Genomic DNA, 20,037 nt, shown 5'->3' with positions numbered 1-20,037 from the left:
TTGGACGATATCTCGGCCTATATATATCTAAATTGAGTGATTCTTGTGCCATTGGAACGAAGACTCAAAGGGCTACAACTCTCATGAAGACATTAAAGCTAAAACAAATGAAGAAAATGAGTCAAAATCGTCCAGACTTACAGATCTCGTCCAAATCTGCCATTGTTCGGTGTTTTGACCATATTTCAGTCTAGGAATGTCCAAATGAGGTGATTCTTGCGCCATTAGAAAGTCAACTTGAAGGTATACAACTTTGTTGAAGACCACAAAGGCTAATAAAGTGGATTTGAGGGTGAAAATTATCCTAGAAGTCAACACAGTGAACAGAATTTTGAGAAATGCACTGTAAATCGCACAAAAGCATACGACCACTCATACGGCCGTATGTGAGACCGTATGGCACCTACTCTGCAATTATTTAAGCTCGTTTTGAGCATTTTGAACTCGATTTTGATTCATGGTTGAACCCTAGACACTCCATTCACTTCCTTTCATATTTTTAGGTTAGATTAGGCTTAGATCTATGTTTTTTTTTTAACACTTTTGGAGCTTGTAATCCTGGATTTGAAGCTTGGATTTCAAGATTCTTCCACCCATTTCAATAGAGAAGCTTTCTTTCCCTTATCTCTTTTCTTTATCAAGATTTATGCTTATTACTTGTGCTTTTGTGTTCTTTATGCTATTTAATCATGAGTAATTAATTTATGGGCTTGCGTTAGGGTTGTATTATCTATTTTGATGCATAGGTTGTGATTATTGTGAAAAAGGAGAAGAACCCCAACCTAGGGTTCTTGAGTTTGAGTTGGGTCTTTAATTTATCTTGCAATAGTTTATGCGTAGCAATTATTGTTTGTGTTTGGAAAGTCTTTCATCTCAATGAGAATTGGATGGAAGACTTGAGCCTTCCCACTCTCGAACCCAATTTCCCTTCTGTGGAAATATGGGTAGATTGGGGCTTAAATAGCTTTTATACTTCAAGAACTTGGGTTGATACACCACGGGAGTGGGGTAATCCTTGTTCTAATCCTTGTCTTGACTAGGATTTATTTGTGTTTGCCTCAAGAACCTAGGTAAAATGTTCTTCCTCCAAACTTAAGTGTTAAAGCATCTAGATGGTAATGCCCCTAACTTGAGTCCTATTTCGTTATTTTGTATTTATCTATTGTTTATATGTGTTTGTTCTACTTTGTTGTCGCTTTCTTAGCTTCATGTTGATTTCCTTGTGCTAGTGCCTAGTTTTGTGATTGCATATTGCATGACATAACCCCTAATCCTCAGCGGAACGACATTTCACACCCGTACACTCACCATTACTCATTTTTGCTACACATCAAATCGCGACTGGGCAACTCCTGACTGCAACACCAAACTCCCGTTCTCCTTGACCTAAAAAGGCCAGTGGTCGGCCAGCTTCACGAGGAAGGGCGACTGGCGAACTCCTAAAAATAACTCCAGCATCATCCTCTTCTTCTAAGGCCTGAAAAGGCTAGTTGTTGACTGACTTCGCAAGGAACTGCGACTGGTCAGCTCCTGACTGCAACACCAAACCTCTTTTCACAGCATTGTGGAGCCTAGTCCAATACGCAAAATTTGACTTCATAATGTACAGAATTCATGTTTATAATATGCATACACATAACTATGGACACTGATCCAATACACATAATCTCCATAATGTACAGAATTTACGTTTATAATGCACAGAATTCATTTTCATAATATACATACACATAAACGCAATATAATGAAATTGAATTAAACATTTAACATAATACACAGAATTCGTGTTTATAATGCACAAAATTCATATTCATAATATATTAAATTCTTGTAAATTGTATTATGTTTATATATATGTGTATTATGAACATAAATTTTAAACATTATTAAGTTAAATTCTGAGTATTGAATCCGGATTTGACCATGACCCGTTATACGGAAGTATGGAACCCAAAAGGGCTAAACAAACGTGTTGCGTTCCGTCATCTTCCGCTCCATTATTTCCCTCTAAAATGGCGACGAAGCTGAACCTAAAGCCAGAGAGCAGCAGCCAACCCGAGAGTGAGACTGAGAATGAGGAGGAAGAGGAAGCTCGAAGAAGAAGAAATTCAAGAAAAGAATTTGATCTTGGAAATGGAAGCGAGGTGATTTATATACCCAGATTCATGTCCTACGACCAATCTTGGGAATATTTGGAATACCTTAACAAACACATCCCTTGGACCCGACCCACCATTCGCGTATTCGGCCGACCCTTTGTTCAGGTTTATGCATTATTCATACCCTGATTTTATTATTTTTTATTTTATTTGAACTTTGATCATGAATTGACGAATACAAGTATAGAACCAACCCATTAAAGGTCAATTTTGCTCCATCAATAGTTGAAAAAACTAGATTGTGGTTAAGGTTGAGTTGAGCGTAGGACATAGTACTATTGTTGTAATGACCACCAGGAGGTCTGTAGTTTGATCAAGAAGGATTTATTTTGCAGAACTTATTGATTTTAATAGGGAATTGAATGTAATACTGGGAAGTGAGGATCATGTAGTATATGGCTTTTGGTTTAACTTCCATGAAAATTTCTTTGTGATCCCCATCATGCTTGGGTTTCTAAATTCTATTCTGGAAGCAAAGATAGGGAATTTGTTGGGCAGAAGTAGGTAAAGATAGGCGGGTGAAGGGTCAAGTCCAGTACCTGTATCTCATGACGGTCTATAAGACAATAAAGTTGGGTCTTCGCCTAGCTATAGCTTTTGGCATAGTAATAAGCTCTTGATCCTAACAGAATTTGAAGTGGGGTTCAATCCTCAGGAAGCATCTAGAATTGCTTAGATGTTTGATCCGGCTGCACTAGATGTTCTAATTTCTCATTGGAAGAGCCCTTTCTCCTATGCAACTTTATTTCAGAATAGCTGGAATTTGCAGAAAGAGTGAAGGTCTGGTTTCGTCATGGATTATATTGATTAGCCTTGAAACTAACAGTTTCTTTGCTTGCTGATAGTTAGCTTTAGGTGTGACTTCGAAAATTTCGAAAATATTTTTGAGATAAACAGATATCACACCCTCGCTAAGATGTTTCAAGAAAATCTTCATAGGACATATGAACTTGTCTCAATCCAATTGCAAGCTATAGATTGGGCACCAAAAAAAAAAAAAAACAACCTTGGCATCTGTAACTTAGAAAAGATAAAATCTTTATCCTCTTTGGATTTTCCCTTTTTGTAAAGCACTTCCTTTTGGAAAAATAGTAGTACTCATTGTTTAAGCTACTGCAGCCTAGAGACACTTGCTATGTTGCTAGTGAAGGAGTGTCCGAGCTGGTTTACAGTGGATATAAGCCCCATGCTTATTCTTGGGATGAATTCCCTCCTCTCAAGGAGATTCTAGATGCAGTAAGCTCACTTCGGTTCAATCTTCACGCTTCAAATGCTTCGTGTTGAGATATATCTTAGTTGTCAACGTTTTATGTTTTATCCCATAGGTTCATAAAGCTATTCCTGGAAGCCACTTCAACAGCTTGCTTTTGAATAGATACAAGGGTGGAAATGACTATGTTGGCTGGCATGCTGACGATGAGAAACTTTATGGACCAACTCCCGAAATCGCCTCTGTTTCCTTTGGATGCGAACGCGATTTCTTCTTGAAAAAGAAGCCAAATAAAACATCCCGAGGTATTTGCATTCAGTGACTTGTTCACACTCTACGTTTCAATACTATGAATTCAGTTGGCCGCGTGCTGATTGTGTTTAACTAACATACCAGGTAAAAACGCTGAGGGTGAACCTCCCAGCAAGCGATCTAAAACACATAATAATTCTGAGCAACACCATTTTGCGCTAAAGCATGGGTCACTGTTGCTGATGAGAGGCTATACTCAGCGGGATTGGCTCCACTCGGTGCCAAAGCGTGCAAAAGTAGAGGCTGTACGAATTAACCTCACCTTCAGGTGCATTCTTTGATTGGTTGGAAAATTACGTGTGTGATGGATGCCATACCAAGTCGAACTTGCTGTAAGAAAGTTGACGCGTTTTTGAGAAGATGGAGTTCACAGTTGAACATGGTTAACTGCTAGATTTGAGATTTGGTGCAAGTCTTGAAGGCTATGGCCTATGGGTGTTGAGTAAGACAGCAGAGAGCTGATCAAGGTCACAAAATCCCAAGTCTGATAACCTTAAGTATTAGTACTAGACGTTATGAGTTGGTGTGTAATCATTTTTGTGCAGGGCTGATACGGCCTAAACATGACCTGTTACATAAGGCAGATATGGCTCATTTCTTCGCACCAACTTGGTTAACATGAATGTACTTTCATCTCTTAAGAGAGATAAGAAGTTCAAAACTCTCTCTTGTATGAAAAAGTCAATATAGCCAGCATTTTACTCCTTAATTGGGTTAGCACGATTTGAACGGAGATTAGTTTGAGTATGGTATAAGTTTAAGGTGCTTTCTATAATTAGGGTCTATTCAGAACACCATACTTTTTATAATTACGGTCTATTTAGAACACCAACTAGTTTGGTTGACGTGAAGAAACTTTCATCTATTAAAGAAGTCGAAAGTTCAAAATTCTCTATACAAAATCAATATGGTTAGGCATTTTATCTTTTAATTGGGCTGGTACAGCATGAACAAGAATTAAAAGGTGCCTCATCTTGTGGACAAAAAATAAAAAATAAAAATATTATAAAATTAAAAAAAATAATAATAATAAAAGACAATGCTATTTAGCATACATACCACATACTGACATACAGGCGTGACTTGGATTTGAAAGTGTAAAGCCAAAAATGAAATTTTTGCTACATGAAACATGGCAGGTTAACACCAATAATATCCATCACTAGAAGCAATTGTAACCCATATGGGAATTTTGCCTCCAAACTAATTATGCCTAAAAATTCAAAATCTTTTCATTTTTATCCAAACCTATTGAGACACCTAATGAAAAAATGTCAATTTCCCTAAATACCACACCATGTCATGACGTTGACACAACCAGAATTGAAACAAAAGAAGCCTCACCTCAGCCAGTTTAAACCAAATCTCATATCCAACATGTAATCTAAGTAGAAATCTAGAGACAACAATGGGCAATGGATGCTCTAGTCTCTAGACAACAATTTACGCACAAATGCAAATGATAATTTTTATAAGGAATGGCAGATATACAAAACTCAAAAAACAATAGTACAACAAAACCTAAGCTCCTGCACAAGGTAGGTAAAGCTAACTAGGTAAATTATGGCGGCGGCTATCTTGCTTGCTACATCAGAGCTGTACAGGAGGTCTAAAAGTCAGCTACAAGAACACGGCTCAGGACAGCTACACAAATGTCGTTGGGAGCCATAATTATGCTAAACGCTAAACTCCATCCATCCTGTGCATTACCGTTTGCTATAAAGGTTATCTGTACTTCACAATTTATGATTATTTTCGAGGATTAATGGCTAAATCTTCTACTAGGTCATCTAAAGTAATAGTACATGGAGAGACTGCCCGAGGGCTGCACTTGTCGCTAAACTGGTTGATAGAATAAGCCATTATCTGCCGTCTGCTCACTCATTTCCTCTGAGCTGGTTTCCCTACCCGACGCTTCCACATGCTCTGCAAATCACCAAAGTGGTATCAGTAAATTAAGCTACGAGTTACGATGTAAAAGGTGAATGTAAATCTGGAATTTCATACAAGAGTCTCGTCGTCAGAAAAATCTGCATCGGCAGGTGTAGTAGTCTCTTCAGATTCATCTTCATCTGCGGGATGGCTTCCTGCTTCATCATCCATTGGACTGCCTGGACTATCTGGTTTCTCGACTTCATGCTCCTCGTCTGAACACTTTTCTTCCGATATCTCTTCCTGTGGTTTCCCATCTGAAGAAGAAGACATTTCTTGTTCATCAGACACGGGTGCATCGTGGGGAGTGCCTGGTTCTTCTTCCTCTTCTTTATTTTCAGATTGGCATTCCTCTTTGGACTCTCCCACGTCACCCGATTCATTCTCAGCATCATCATCACCTCGTTTCTCATCAGAAAGTGATATTTCATCATCCTTCTCAGACTGCTCTTGGTCAGATGAACTCTTTTCCATGATTTCTTCTCGTTTGCCTTCAGAAAAATTAGGAAAGCTCAATCATATTTTACATTCAATAACAAACTGAAAGTGGTTTTTAGACAAGCCTTAGGACCAAATGCATCAATAGCAGGAAACACTATATTACAATCAATGATCAGAACTGATTCAAACCTTTATCTGATTCGAAATCATCAACTAGGGACCTACTCTTTGATATGCCTTTTTGTCCATATTTCAAATTCTTTCTTGGAGTTCTCTTCCCTCTTACTTGAGATGATGGAGACCTGCAAGGCAATTAGGTAAAAGCATATAGAAGATGGAAAAGAAATGAAGACACAAACGTAATCTATAGGCTGAACTGCAATAGCAAACTCACATATAACTCATCGCTTTCTTCTGCCCAGATCCACCCGAAGATCTCCCTTTCTTATCACCAGATCTGCACAACAGTAACATGAAAAAAATATAGTACGTAATTTCAGAAATCCATCTTGCAGTGGAAACATGTGAATCACTGAATCGTGCACAATGGTCTCATCTAAACCTTAGAGCCTTAGTAAAATCAGAAATGAGGCATCACGCAGTAAGCTGATTAGAGCATAAAATTCCAATACTGCCATCAAACTATAAAAGAAACGAAGTACTTACACTCCCTTGGACGATGCACCCTTTGACGATTTTGATCGCTGCAGAATAATGTCAAGTATCAGATACTGAATCAAAACTAACGACTGCAATGGAGGCTAGTGGTGAAACTCATTCACAGAATAATATTTTATACAAAACTCCTGACCTTAACAGGCTTCTCTCCACGATCAACAAGCTCCCAGCGCTCCTTATCCAACCGGAGGACTTCAACATCTCCATCCTCATATAATATCTTTCACAGAAATTAACAATGAAAGACACCCATGAATCAAGTGAAATTACAAAAGAATAACGTGAGCATTGATGTTGTTGGGCAGAGACCGGTGAAGGGCCAAGTCCAACAATTGGTGGCTAGGTAAATTGTTGGGCAGAGGCCGGTCCAGTGAAGGGCTAAGTCTAGCACCCTGCCTCTTAAAAATGTGGTGGGGGCATATAAGGAAATAAAGCCGGGCCTTCGCTGTGAGCTATAGCTTTTAGCGTAGTGGTAAGCGCTTGATCCTAACAGATGTGATACACAAAACTGTCCAACATACTTAAAAATTAGAGGATTAATAAAATCCAGCTTACCACATGTTTTTTCTTCTGGGTGTCAAAGGACTTTATAACTCCTTCATAGAACCTGAAGTGTCATGGAAAGTAGAAAACAAAGTTAGTGTGCCCAGAACAGTGCACCAATGAGACACCAGAAGGCAAGAAAGGAGAAAACAAGAAATACAAGCTACTGGTTACTTTCTTTTCTCATCAGTGGACAGTGGATACCACTATGAAGTTAAAGACTATGATTGATGTTCCGAAGAAACATAATAGCTAAACAAGAGAGGCTTGATAGAACCAAGTCAGCCACCAAACTAAGAACACTTTTTCTAACACATGAAATGCAATTCTGTTCGGGGAAAATTTTACAAGATGGGGATAAATAAGAAAAGAACGAAAGAGTGCCCTCGTTAGACCAAAAATATCCATAAAGGACCATGGAATAATTCTACAAGATGAAGATAAATAAGCATAGCACAAAGAAGTAATCTCATTCAACCCAGAATTATCCCAAAAAAAAGAAGGGACCTCTGGAATTTTACATATCACCATGTATAATATTTTAAGGAAATAGGGGAATGAACCAAAGAGGTGAATCATATGAGTCGTAGGGATTGACAAGGAAAAGCAATACCATCAGAAACAATGCCAATATAAGAAGATAATAGAAAGAGGCAACACCAGGTGTGGCCCATATAAATGTGCATAATCATTTATTACAGTCCAAAGCCCTTCCAAATGCCTTGATAAATAAGATTAAAATTTTGATTAAGTGACTTACTGCTTATCCATGGGCCACCAAACTTTTATTCTGCAACCAATCAAGTCCATGGTTGGACTTTCGCCACCCTTCGAAGTGCACTAGAGTAGATACAAAAGCAGCATTTAAGTATTAAATACACAAACAAACTGCAGACACCAAATAGAATCTTCCAATAAATACAGAAAATCAAAGGACAATTAGAAAAAAACAACAGAAGTACAAAAATATTCCCAAATAGAAAAGAAAATCTCTTTAGATAGGAAGGACATTTGTCAGTTAATTTAGCATCGTAATAAAAGAAAACAAATTTTCCAATGACTAAAACCAAATTGAATTGTGTTCTACCTCATTTAAGAACTTATGTTAGTAGAGGGGGAGACATTTATCATTCTACATATCATTCCTCAACAAAGCATCAGATACTAATATTTAAGCAGCAGGCTAAAGCCCATACTGCAGATTGAAGAACACACACACACACAAAGGTTTACTAAAATACTACATGCCTAGTAACTTGAAATTTTTGAGATGTAGCAAATGAACTACTATCAACCATGCCAAGCTATTCAAAAGAGATGCATCAAATTAGAGTCAAAGATATTGAACACAATAACCTTTGCCAACCCAGAAATGTTTTTCCTCTTCTGCTTCTTCATAGATCCTGACTTGGAATCACTTGAGACGTGTGTCCCATCAGTTGCAATATTTTCTTTAGACTTCTGTAAAAATGGGGAATTCAGTTGAGGACAAGAATTTATAGCTGCAATGCAACCAGTTTTACTTGTAAAGAAGCTTACTTTCACTTTATGGTAGTCCTTAGTGTCAACTTCATGGTCCAAATCCGAAACCTTCCGTTTTCTTTTTGCTGAAGGGGTTGAATTCTTGCGGATGCATGAGTTCAACAACTTATCTTCTGAAACAGTATCTTCTTCCAACGACTTATCTTCTGAAGCAGAGTTAAGGTCATCATCCCTTTCAGTGGAGTTTGAGACACTTGCCTTAAGCTTCTTTTTAGGCTTCTCATTCTTTGATGCGGGAGATGGCTTAAGAGCCTGAGCAGATGACCTCCGCTTTTTAGGAACAGGACCATCTGTCGTATCACTACCATCTGTTTTTCTTTTTTGATGTTTGGTACTGCTTTTTCCTTTTCCAACATACTCATGGCCATTACTTGATTCAAACTTATTAGGATTGACTGCACTGTCTGAATTAATTTCCCTCACCATTTTCAAGATATCATCATCAACATCATTTTTCACCTCAGCAAGGGAAGATTCATTCTTCACCTCATTGCGAGCCTTGGATCCTTTGGCTTTTAGCCGTTTCATAATTTTCCCTAAAGGCATCTCATTTCCATCTGTTTCACTATCTTTCATTATGTCAGATTCAGTAATTTCAGCATTAACCTGAAGAGTGCAAAATAGCAGAAATGTAAGAATATATACCAATCACCATATCACTGTAACTGAAAGGTGACAAAGAGCTTACTTTTCCATTAGTTTCCAGCATAAGTGTCTCAAATTGGACCAAGACTTTCTCATCAGTTAGCCATGTCTGTTGTTCAACCTGTCATCAAATACAGTGTCAACAACCTAAAACAGCAGCAAAATGTAATACTTCCTTTTCCACCAATGGGAAAGCTAAGAATTAGGAAGTAGTTTTCCCATTTCTAGCTGGGTTCCTTGATTTAAAGAGTAAAAGTGCCAAATAAGTTTCCATTAAGGCCAAGAAGTTGCACAAAATATTGAAAATTAGTGAAGATCAACCACAGAAAAAAACTACCAACAAACTGATGCATATTCCATCATGAAATCTTGAAGCAACATCAAACAGGGAATCTCAATACTGAAAGGAAGAAAATTATTGTGGTGGATCCTTGTAGTGTAACTGAAGAGCCCACTGGGTGATCAAATTGTCCATCATAAATTCAGTTCAAAAGATGCCCACAGGACAAACGGAAGGTCCTTTAGGCATTAAACACTTGACCCCAGCTCTACTACCAGATATTTTATATTTAATTAAAAAAACAAACAGCAATATAAATCGAGCATAGAAGTATGTCCTAGTACAGAGAAAACGGACACATTCCATTCTTCATTGCATTATATCTGGATTCAGATTACTGTATCTACTATAATTCTAGTTTCTAAAACTCCCTGTTTTTTGTATGATAAGGAGGGTTCTGACAGAAAGGCATAGAGAACTTAGTTATAAATGCAATCAGTAGCTGGGGAACCATGCAGAAAAGGAGGTGTTCATAGCTCAGGCAAAAACAAAATATGAAACCCACTAAACGTCTATACCCAATCACTGAAGAAACTTAATTTTAAGGAATTCAGCTCTTGATACACGGAACAGATAAGGACTCTGACCAGATTGAAAATAACAAGAAACATACCGGAGAAGTGTCATTTCCTTCATCCTTCTCACGCTGTTTGAAAAGCATTGTAGGTAGTGGCACCAGTGTGTTCAATTCCAGAGCATCATCTTGTTTTGAGGCCAAGCGCTTTATGATTGAAAGGCCAAGGTCGGAAATACCATACAAGTTCTACAAAAATTGATGCACATTATAATCTCATTCAAAATTCAAATTAATAATTGGCACTTTTGTCAATCTTCTTTGCAAAATAACATTTTAGGCTCTTGGTTAACTGTTAGGGTACCTCAGAAGGAGACATAGAAGATAAAAACAAGGTGATGGAAATTGAGAAAATTTATTTACAGGATCTGGAAAGTCAAAAAAGGGCTTTTTTCCAACCTTAGATTTTGTAGCATCTACAGCATCTTGTGATTGCTTGACACTATGCAAAATAGAGTTTATTGCTGCAATACTTTCCTTCTCCTGATCCTTGCTAATTTGAGATTTGCCATCTTCATCTCTATGCATGAACATTGAGAGGAATAAATGCAACTGCCTGAAAAGAAAATGCCTCCAGGTATTAAAAAAAATTGAAACTTCAAGAAAACTCATCTTTAATAACTAAACCTTAATGTTAAAGAGGCAGGCATTTGGAATATATATAATATCCTTATCCCTCACCATGCAAGCTAATCCTCTCTCAAAGGAGAGGAAAATGAAATTCCAATCTCCTCATTATATGTATCACAATCGATGACCTAACAAAAATATATAGGCATGTAGCATCATACATACTACTTCATCCTAATGGCATGAATAAAATAGTGATGAAAACTAGTTTGGGCTGTTTGGCCATCTTGATAAGGGCATTTCCAATCAATAACAATGTAGAGTTTCTCTATGTAGAATGGCAGGAGTAAATAAGATTTTTTATGCTAGTGTATAGTAATTGTCAGATAAGAGCAGAGGTACTATACCACAATATATATAGCAGCCTACCAGTAAACTTTCCGCAATTGTTAACTCCCAATGGGAGAAAAGTAAATATAATTGTACCATAGGAGCTCTTCAGAATGAAAACCATAGATATGAAGGATTGAAGTAAATTTGAACAATGAATAAACTGCTGTTCAGTCTGTTTCTAGCTAGTTCTTAGGTATGTAGCAACCGGCCATCACAGAACAGAAATATACCTATAAAAAGGTTCAAATGCTTTAACATCTTTACATTCTTCAATATTAGGAAACAATGGATGATGAGCAAGAGCATGGACCAAATATGGTAAGATGTATTCCGGATAGCCCGTAGGAGCATTAGCATCAGATTGTGAAGAGAGATGTCTTGCTTTCCCTTGTTGACACATCTGAATTATGTCACTTAAGTTGTTTTTAACCTGCCAATTGTTAGGCAATAAAAGGGTCATAACATAACTCAACCAATGAATTTTGAGAACCCCTCTACCATAATAAGCCTGAATACAACCAAATGATATGGAAGTAATGAACCACCTCTTCAATATTGACTTGCTCAGGTTTCATGTCAAGAAAGAAGGCACAAGCATACTTCGGATCCAAAAGCCGGTCCTTTATGTACTGGTGAACTTTGTTCAATAATAGCTTTTTTACTTGAGGGAAATTGGCCTACTAGCATTAACCAGTGAAATAAAAAAGATTTATTCAGTATAACTTGCAGCTCAAAATTTTTATGCTCAAATATCTTATAGATGGTAGAATATAAAGAGATACAACATTTTTGAAGTAGAATATCAAGAGAAGACTTCACCTCTGGAGTTCTCAGGGCTAGATAAAAGACATCTACAGGAATCTTATGCTCCCAGTGTTTCGATAGGCGAAGAACAGCCTTTGCTGCAGCAAGTCTCAGATGAGCCTTATCTACTGAACTGAAAAATCAAACAGCAAAAGACCAAAGCATATCGGCCTTTTATTATGAAGCCAAATACTGAACCAGCCAAACTAATAGTTTGCCAGTGGCAAGACATTTTCAAATTCCATAAATTACACATTACCTTGACTGAATTTCTTTGGAGATTTCACCAAAGCAGAGAATATTTTTAAGGATCAACATCAAGTCATCAATCCCCGAACGAAGATGAGCATCTTTTACTGGCAAATAGCTCTTGACCAATGTTTTTATGCCAAAAATCTGTGAAAAAGTTTTACTTAATCAAGCTAGTGCTTTAATTTTAATAAAATATGAGTTTATCAAGTCTTGGAATTTGTACAAATCATTAAAACAGCTTGCTAAAAACTGAAAATCCAACCTTCAATAAACAAATCTCACTCCTATTCCCCCAAGAGTCTTTCCCATCATCTGTTGATGCCTGAAAAAGAAACATACATTAGCTAATACAAGGATGGACTAGATAATGAATCGAAAAATCAAACACAACTTGTCAATAAAACAAAGAAAAATCAAGCATACCTGGTTGCACTCTAATATACTTTTCTTTATGAACTCTTCGATCTCAATTTCCCTTGTTTCAAAGACTGGCATAGCAGTTTGTGCTATACATCCAAGAGACTGCAGAACAGCAGCCAAATGTGACTTCTCCTTGAGCATATCAACAAGCCTCTGTACACCATGGGTAATACCAAAGAATGTTGACACAAGATTATAGTTAGAGGACAATACACCATATTCGTTTCTTTAAAGGAGACTAGAAGAGAGAGCAAAATGTAATGTTCTAACAGACCTTGTACAAAACAGAGAGTGACATGAGACCATCATCTGTTGTTATTGATGCCAGAGCATGGACAGCATACTTTGCCTGCCTCCGACTACCCTCAACGCAGAACCTCTCAAGCATAAGGTCTAAAGATCTGCAAATAAGTACAAAATTCAATTAAACGCAAGGCAATTTGAAATAAATCAGACATTTACAATATGTACCTTGATGAAACTCCTAATTGTTCTCGAATGGATCCACCAGCCTTTGCTAAAATATGTAAAACACCTTCTTTAATTATCTCATTGTCATCTTCAAGAAGATGTATCAGATTTTCTTCAAGGCCACTGAGAAGCAGAGGACTGAAACGTGCAAGAATCTGAAAATGCATCACAAAAACATTTGAACAATATGATGTATGATTTTAGGTAACCAAGAATAATAAAAGCACAAGACATACAACCTAACTATACAAGGTATAAAGACAAGGGTTGTATTTGTATAGCATAACTATTTGAAGCACTAATGCTAGTTCAATTTCTAAAATGTGTTTTCAATAACCATTTTTACACTGCTTTTCTGTCCCTTTTAGTTTCTTTTGGATTTTTTTTTTTTTGGGTTGTGCTTTGCCATAGGATGGGATGGGGAACAACTGAATCATATGCCTACAGTGAGACCTTACAAATAAATGATACTTGGCTACAAGTAGAACATAGCTGGATAAATAAGTAAATAGACCAGTAAATTAGGAATAAGTGCACTACCACAAGTACAGTCATGCATGATAGAATCAGATGGCTACTTCCAGCACTTTTATGTAAGTTGACCTCCAGAAGGATGTCTCGCACATGCTCCTTGCTGAAAAGTATGTATGAGCATTTTAAGGACAGAATGCTCAGAAAATCATACAGCGGATGCTTCTCACCAAGGATCTTAAGCAAATCATCCTGTGGGATAAAAGTTATTAGATATAACCCATGACTAGCTATTTTATGACTTGATTCCTTAACAAGTAGAAGAGTAAGGAACAACACAAGCTGGAGAGAATTCAACTTAGATTTACATCCTCACCCGAGAGTTACAAGCTTGAAGAGAGGCGGTATTCGGATCAAGGAGAACTCCTAAAATCTTCCATACATTGGCATCTTTTAACTGGTCAAGGATCTGAAAGTTTTCCTCTGCTTTTGCAGTGTCAGTAAAACAATGTGACATAATGCGGAAGCATAACATTACTTTCTTTTGGAGCTCAGCCGGATCACCATCCTACAATAATTGTCAAAGTCAATTGTATATGCTTGTAACCTACTATAGATTTAGTTTTAAGGCTTTGATAAGTTGCAAACCTGTGGCATCTGTCTTAAAGAAAGATACCTCCTCATCTCTTGTTGTAACCTGCAGTTAACAAGAGATACCTCCAAGTTAATCTAATTGTAAAAAGGGAAACAAATTAAATAAACAGAAACCACAAAGAAATGGCTGATTTAAAAGACAGATGAACAAACCTTTGCTTTTGTTCCAACATCTTCTCAAGAGCCTTGACCTCAACTTTGTCAAAACCTGAGAAAACCCTAACCCAATTTTTAACTTTATCCTTGACAGAAAACTCATTGGGGAACAAGGACAGACATAGAACAGGTTCAACAGCATCTGATCTGCAGGAAAGGTTATAGTGTTAAATCATGTTATCTCAGCCAGTTCCTAAAGCATATATTCAAAGAGAGAATACTGAAACAGGGTGAATTGTTTTACCATAGCCCCTAATTGAGATTTCAAAAATCTATGATTTCCAGTATTAACATTAGAAATAGTCAATGCAGCAGGGTTTCTCACTTGAGGTTAAAGTCCATTTCACAAAGGTAATGGGTTTTAATTCCCATTTTATTTTCCCCTAACCAAGGACATAATGTGATCCTTCTCATCCATGTTGTCAAGATAAATTTACCTGAAGTCCTTGTCATAAAAACATCTCAAGATCTTCCCAGGGATCCAGTCATATTCATAGCTTTTTTGTGAGTCAGTAGAACAGTTCAAACAATAATTTCTGTATACCTCAGCTAGCCTCTCCATTGTATATCTTTTAACAAGGACCTAGAGAAATTTTTCAAAAGTATTGTCAGAAGAACTGATAAAGCATCAACTCTCGCTCAAAATATGCATTCCAAGAGAGATCAACATACAGATTTGTCTCGAAGTCTGTCAGCGACAAGCTTGATTCTTTCAACCTCTATTGAGGATAAGGCACGACATGCAACATCACAGAGCACAGCAACTACTTGTTTACGGACATTTTCATCATAATCCAACAGTCGCTCACATAAGGCAGCTAGAAAAGATCTATACCAGATTAGAAACAAAATGTAAAAACTTAAAACACATCCAAAAAGCAACTAAAAATTCCTTACAAATGATCTGCGGAGCTTCAGCTCTAAATGGATCACAGAGCAAACAGCCTTTAACATTTTCAAGGACAGACATCCGGACTTCAACAGTTCTATCAGTTAGCCTCTTTAAAAACTCCAAAAATAATGATTGAAAAGCTTCAGTGATTGCATATTTTGGCATAGCAAAGAGATCCCCAAGTAAGCTAACCACTTTTAATCGTACATCTAGCTGATCAGCCTGTAAAATTGAAATTTGGAAAGCAATAAATTTACAAACTGAAAATCAAGAAACTTTCCTCACAAATGACTAAAGTAGCAGTTTTAAGATTAGAGGATATCAATAACATTAAACAATGCCAAAGTTTATTTTTGTCCTTTTAAATAAGTATGATTTTATTAGAAGTATCAACAGAGCACATATAATAACAAAGCAATTTACTAGCTATATCTCCCCAGAAAAACATCAGTCCCCTACAGGAAAAACAATATACAATTTATACATCAACCATAAAGGAAAACTAAGATTCTAAGAATGCCAACTTCCTCAACAGGCACACAAAGAAACATTAGCAAAAGGAGAGTAGGGAAATTCACCCTTTTGCTTCCTGAAGTTGCAATATATTGCCAGTCTCAATGCATGAGAACTAAGGTCATGGGTAGTTGGATTGGTAGATTATGAACAAAAAGGATGTAGGTAAAGCAAAAAGTATTACCAGCAGCTCCCCTGTCAGGTAGGGAACAACTCCTGATAGAATTTGAGGAGCACAACAGTAAATGTCATAAATGACCTCATGGTAATCTATTTGAAAATCATGTGGCCTACTTTCTCCAGACATTGAAGATAAAAGAAATTGCTTGATGCCGGGCTCAAGTTTTCCTGTACATTGTTCTATCAAATCCACAGCAAGCCTCCTCCCAGCCATTGTTACTCCCTAGAAGTTGAAGTTAACAATTAAGCACTTCACAAAGGTCACAAAATGGAAATTTTGAGCTTCAACAGCTGACTGTTTATCCTAGAGAGGAATGCTTACCTTTTTATTCCGTCCTAGAGCAGACAAAATAATAGCTAAAAGATCCTCCCGTATATCCTCACTTTCTTCTAAGATTACAGCCATAATTGTTTTCATTGATTTTAGAACATTTTCAGGGTGCTCCTCTCTGCAAATGTTAATAAAACAATTAGTTAAAGGGAACAGTGAAACAAGCATTTTAATGTGTATACAGAGTTGCTAAATATAGGTATATATTGATAATTACAAAACCGTCAAACAAGTCACACACCAAAACTAATTAATAGCAACTTCATAAAATAATAATGCAGACCTGGCTTCCCTGAAAAAAATACTGAACATTTCATTGACGAGATCATCACACTCAAGATCCAGCATTACAACACATGATCTGTATCTCGCCACAGTCTCTAAAATGACAACTTTTCTACCAAAATATGGACTATTCATATCATTTAGTCCAGTGAAAGTGCTCACAATCAAATCAAAGATGTCCTGACCATAAATCAAAAGACATTTAGAAGCATATCAAATTGCAAAATGATGAAAAGTACACGCCAAATGCAAAGACAAGAAGTTATCTCCATAAACTGTTTCATTTCAAAATTAAAGGATTACCTTCAGAACATCATCATTGTAGGGAGCCTCAGGTGCTGTAATTCTTGTTATTTCACAGATACATGTAGCAACAAGAAGCTTAACCTCCCTATCTTGATGCTTTAGAAGCTCAGGCTTAACAATAGCCTTTTGAAAAGACTGCATGGCTTCCAAAACAGCTTTAGGGGGTGATTGATCCAAGTCAGAAAGGCATGTCGAACCTTGCTGTCAGTATAAATCCATGTAAAAATTAGCTAAGCCATGGCCTGAATGACTATACAGGCAAAATGAGATTACACAAATAAACACCGCAAAATGTTTTTTTCAAAAAGAAAAGTCTGCAACATGACTTTTCTCCAATACTAAGTAAAACCCACATTCCCAAGTAACCCAAGGAAAAAAAACAGAAGTCAAACACCCAAGCCAATAAGCTCATTTTCATTCATCCAGTCCCTAGATTACAGCAACAGAGTTTCCAGGCAGTATTCCTTTTTGCAATAGTATTAGGAACTTTCCTAAATGTTGGAGTTTTAATAACATTTTGTTAAGATTCTATTTTCAAAACATTTTGATCTTAACTGTAACAGTCGCATACTCGCGTTTCTGAAATGCGGCTTTAGAATTATATTTATGAAACGCGATGCTAAAGATGCGGTCAAAAATTGCGACTCTGAAAGTATTTAATGAGATCTTGAAGTCAATTTAAACACAAATACATGTTATTCAGAGAAAGTTGTATTACAATTAATACAATTCCATGAAGTCGATTTGGGCATAAACACATTGTGTACAAGGGCTTAAAGGTAACTCCACATGTGTTACACTTGCATTACACATCATCCACAATTTTGTGTAGAGTTGACGAGTTGTTCAGAAATAACATAGACACATAGTAATACAGCCATTGCTCTTACCTGTAACAGTCGTGTTTCTGAAATGCGTCTTTAGAATTACATTTATAAAACGTGATGCTAAAGATGCGGTAAAAAATTGCGACTCTGAAAGTATTTAATGAGATCTTGAAGTCAATTTAAACACAAATACATGTTATTTAGAGAAAGTTGTTTACAATTAATGCAATTCCATGAAGTCAATTTGGGCATAAACACATTTTGTACAAGGGCTTAAAGGTAACTCCACATGTGTTACACTTGCATTACACATCATCCACAATTTTGTGTAGAGTTGTTCAGAAATAACATAGTAATACAGCCATACGGGGTTATTAAATTTGTCAGATTTAAGAAAATTACGAAAACAGTGTGCCAAGCTGAAAGGTCTGTGCAATTTCCCAGTTCTTCTGCTACAGCTTTGAAAATGTACTTAAATTCAAGGAATAAAGGCTCCTCCCAGAGGGGAAATCAGGTTTCTCCATAAGAACACAAGTGTACATTCTAAAATTGGTAGCAAAGATCCGGCAAATGAAATTCATCCTGATAAAGCCTCAAATTTTACAATCCCCACAGAAAACCTTCTTAGCATAATCAAGAAAAGGTCAAAGCTTTCCCACTTTTCCCTACTATCCGGCAAACAAGAACCCTAATTCAGCTTTCCGGCAAACAAGAACCCTAATTCAGCTTAAATGCCCGAACTTACCATTAACCCTAAAGAACACAATTAAGCACCCGAAGCCTCAAACTGGACCCAAATAAAGCAACAATCAAGCATGAAAATAGCAGAAGCAAGTGAATTTTACTAGGACAGTAACAAATGTAGAGAGAAAATTACAATGAACTTGAACCAAAAGAGTAAAAAAGGTGCAACCTTTAAGAGCTTAACGAGAGAGTCTTTAGTGTTGGGAAGAGAGTCGAGCTTGGATCCGAGGTCTTCGAGCTTTTGAAGATTCTGAGCCATGGTGTTTCGTTTCGGAGCTCCGATGTTTGCCGACTTTCACATTTAGCTCTGGGACAATTTTTCGAGAGGGAGATTGAGACAAGCAAGCCAAACCGAATGAGACTTCAAATTTATGTTTTATTATATTTTTTAATTAATGGAAAAAAGAAAGTGATGTAAAGTCTTGACTTCACCACCGCTCAGTGCTCTCACCCCCACGCCAAACGCCCCCCGATTCATCTATCGGATGGGATTTTTTCACTAGACCCCCTTGTACTTTATAGTCTTTCCACATTTCCCACAAATTGTATCATGCATAGATGTAATTATACAGCAATTATATAGAATCAATTAACATTTAACATAGAATGAATAGTGTGACAACTCCGTGCTCAAATAAAATACTAGTGCATTTGATGTGCAAGTTTAGGCAATATTGGGAGTAAAAGGTACCGTCAAATAATAATTGAGACAAATTCTGTAATACTAAGTAAAGGAATATGTTCTAATGTGCTATATATAATTTGATCCTTATTTACAGACAACTCCTTAATTTGGCAATGAAGGATGGTATCGGTATTGCGTTTCTTAGGGGTAACTTGCAATGGATGCCGACATCCGGCTACGTCTAAGCTAATAAGACCAAAAGGCGAAGTCCGTGCTACATGCTTACGTCTGTCGTCATATGAGGCTTGAGGCTCTAACTACTATGAGCTGAATGCAGATAGCAATGGTGGTAAGTTGATGAGCAAACTAAGGAGTAACTAGGTGTGGATCGACTAATTAATTGATTTTGATTAGGTTAGATTTTTTTAATACCCTGGGTGAGGGTAACATGTAGATTACCCAGTTACTATATGAGCATAGAATTTATAGGTCCATCCCTCTCCAAAATCATGTTAAGGTGCGGGTTGGACTCATTTTGACTGCTTTAGAGACATAATGGCAATAAACTGAGTTAATCAAAGTGTTGCCCTTAAATTCATAAGAGTTAATTATCGAAATGATCCTTTGACTATAGCAAAATTATCAATTTAGTTTTTGACTATTTTTTTACCTAATTAAGTACTCAACTTTAAGCATCTTAACCAATTTGGTCATCCATTTGTTTACTCGGGACCAAATTAGTAATTTTTTATAGTCAATGGACCATT

At 36.9% G+C, this 20,037-nt stretch overlaps 2 protein-coding genes across 3 annotated transcripts; one reads left to right on the top strand and one right to left on the bottom strand.

Annotated features, from left to right (window-relative positions):
* The first annotated feature begins 1,972 nt into the window (after window positions 1-1,972).
* Window positions 1,973-4,390, top strand: LOC116006223 (DNA oxidative demethylase ALKBH2). Its single transcript, XM_031246520.1, has 4 exons — window positions 1,973-2,264; window positions 3,279-3,395; window positions 3,485-3,674; window positions 3,766-4,390. The coding sequence occupies exons 1-4, from the start codon at window positions 2,013-2,015 to the stop codon at window positions 3,960-3,962; spliced, it is 756 nt and encodes a 251-aa protein (XP_031102380.1). The 5' UTR covers window positions 1,973-2,012; the 3' UTR covers window positions 3,963-4,390.
* Window positions 4,391-5,050: 660 nt separating this feature from the next.
* Window positions 5,051-19,016, bottom strand: LOC116007489 (sister chromatid cohesion protein PDS5 homolog A). Of its 2 annotated transcripts, none has more exons than XM_031248186.1 (33): window positions 18,815-19,016; window positions 17,072-17,275; window positions 16,767-16,948; window positions 16,475-16,601; window positions 16,157-16,375; window positions 15,465-15,681; window positions 15,240-15,385; window positions 15,005-15,150; window positions 14,565-14,714; window positions 14,406-14,454; window positions 14,134-14,325; window positions 13,827-14,009; window positions 13,287-13,441; window positions 13,090-13,216; window positions 12,819-12,968; window positions 12,658-12,717; window positions 12,403-12,539; window positions 12,159-12,276; window positions 11,885-12,016; window positions 11,570-11,769; window positions 10,776-10,932; window positions 10,416-10,565; window positions 9,506-9,583; window positions 8,815-9,423; window positions 8,632-8,736; window positions 8,036-8,115; window positions 7,288-7,339; window positions 6,866-6,952; window positions 6,721-6,758; window positions 6,449-6,511; window positions 6,244-6,356; window positions 5,689-6,104; window positions 5,051-5,607 (listed from the first exon to the last, which is right to left on the bottom strand). In XM_031248186.1, exons 1-33 carry the CDS (start codon window positions 18,902-18,904, stop codon window positions 5,563-5,565), a joined length of 4,977 nt encoding a protein of 1,658 aa, XP_031104046.1. In that variant the 5' UTR covers window positions 18,905-19,016; the 3' UTR covers window positions 5,051-5,562. The 2 variants fall into 2 exon arrangements, with proteins under 2 accessions (XP_031104046.1, XP_031104047.1); XM_031248187.1 differs by having other exon boundaries at window positions 6,280-6,356; window positions 18,815-18,904.
* Between the last annotated feature and the right edge of the window lie 1,021 nt (window positions 19,017-20,037).

The sequence above is a fragment of the Ipomoea triloba genome, chromosome 15 (assembly GCF_003576645.1).
Source record: "Ipomoea triloba cultivar NCNSP0323 chromosome 15, ASM357664v1".
In the NCBI taxonomy this organism is placed as follows: Eukaryota; Viridiplantae; Streptophyta; class Magnoliopsida; order Solanales; family Convolvulaceae; genus Ipomoea; species Ipomoea triloba.
This window is presented reverse-complemented; position numbering and strand designations above follow the sequence as displayed.

What these genes read in the sequence shown, in the direction of transcription:
- LOC116006223 (XM_031246520.1), top strand. Translation starts at nt 2,013, where the DNA reads ATGGCGACGAAGCTGAACCTAAAGCCAGAGAGCAGCAGCCAACCCGAG. An exon ending in TCGGCCGACCCTTTGTTCAG is followed by an intron (nt 2,265 to 3,278) that starts GTTTATGCATTA and finishes AAGCTACTGCAG; the next exon opens with CCTAGAGACACTTGCTATGT. An exon ending in GCCAAATAAAACATCCCGAG is followed by an intron (nt 3,675 to 3,765) that starts GTATTTGCATTC and finishes CTAACATACCAG; the next exon opens with GTAAAAACGCTGAGGGTGAA.
- LOC116007489 (XM_031248186.1), bottom strand. Translation starts at nt 18,904, where the DNA reads ATGGCTCAGAATCTTCAAAAGCTCGAAGACCTCGGATCCAAGCTCGAC. An exon ending in GCATTTGAACCTTTTTATAG is followed by an intron (nt 10,933 to 11,569) that starts GTATATTTCTGT and finishes TTTTCTTTTCAG; the next exon opens with GCAGTTGCATTTATTCCTCT. An exon ending in CCCAGAAGAAAAAACATGTG is followed by an intron (nt 6,953 to 7,287) that starts GTAAGCTGGATT and finishes TTTCTGTGAAAG; the next exon opens with ATATTATATGAGGATGGAGA.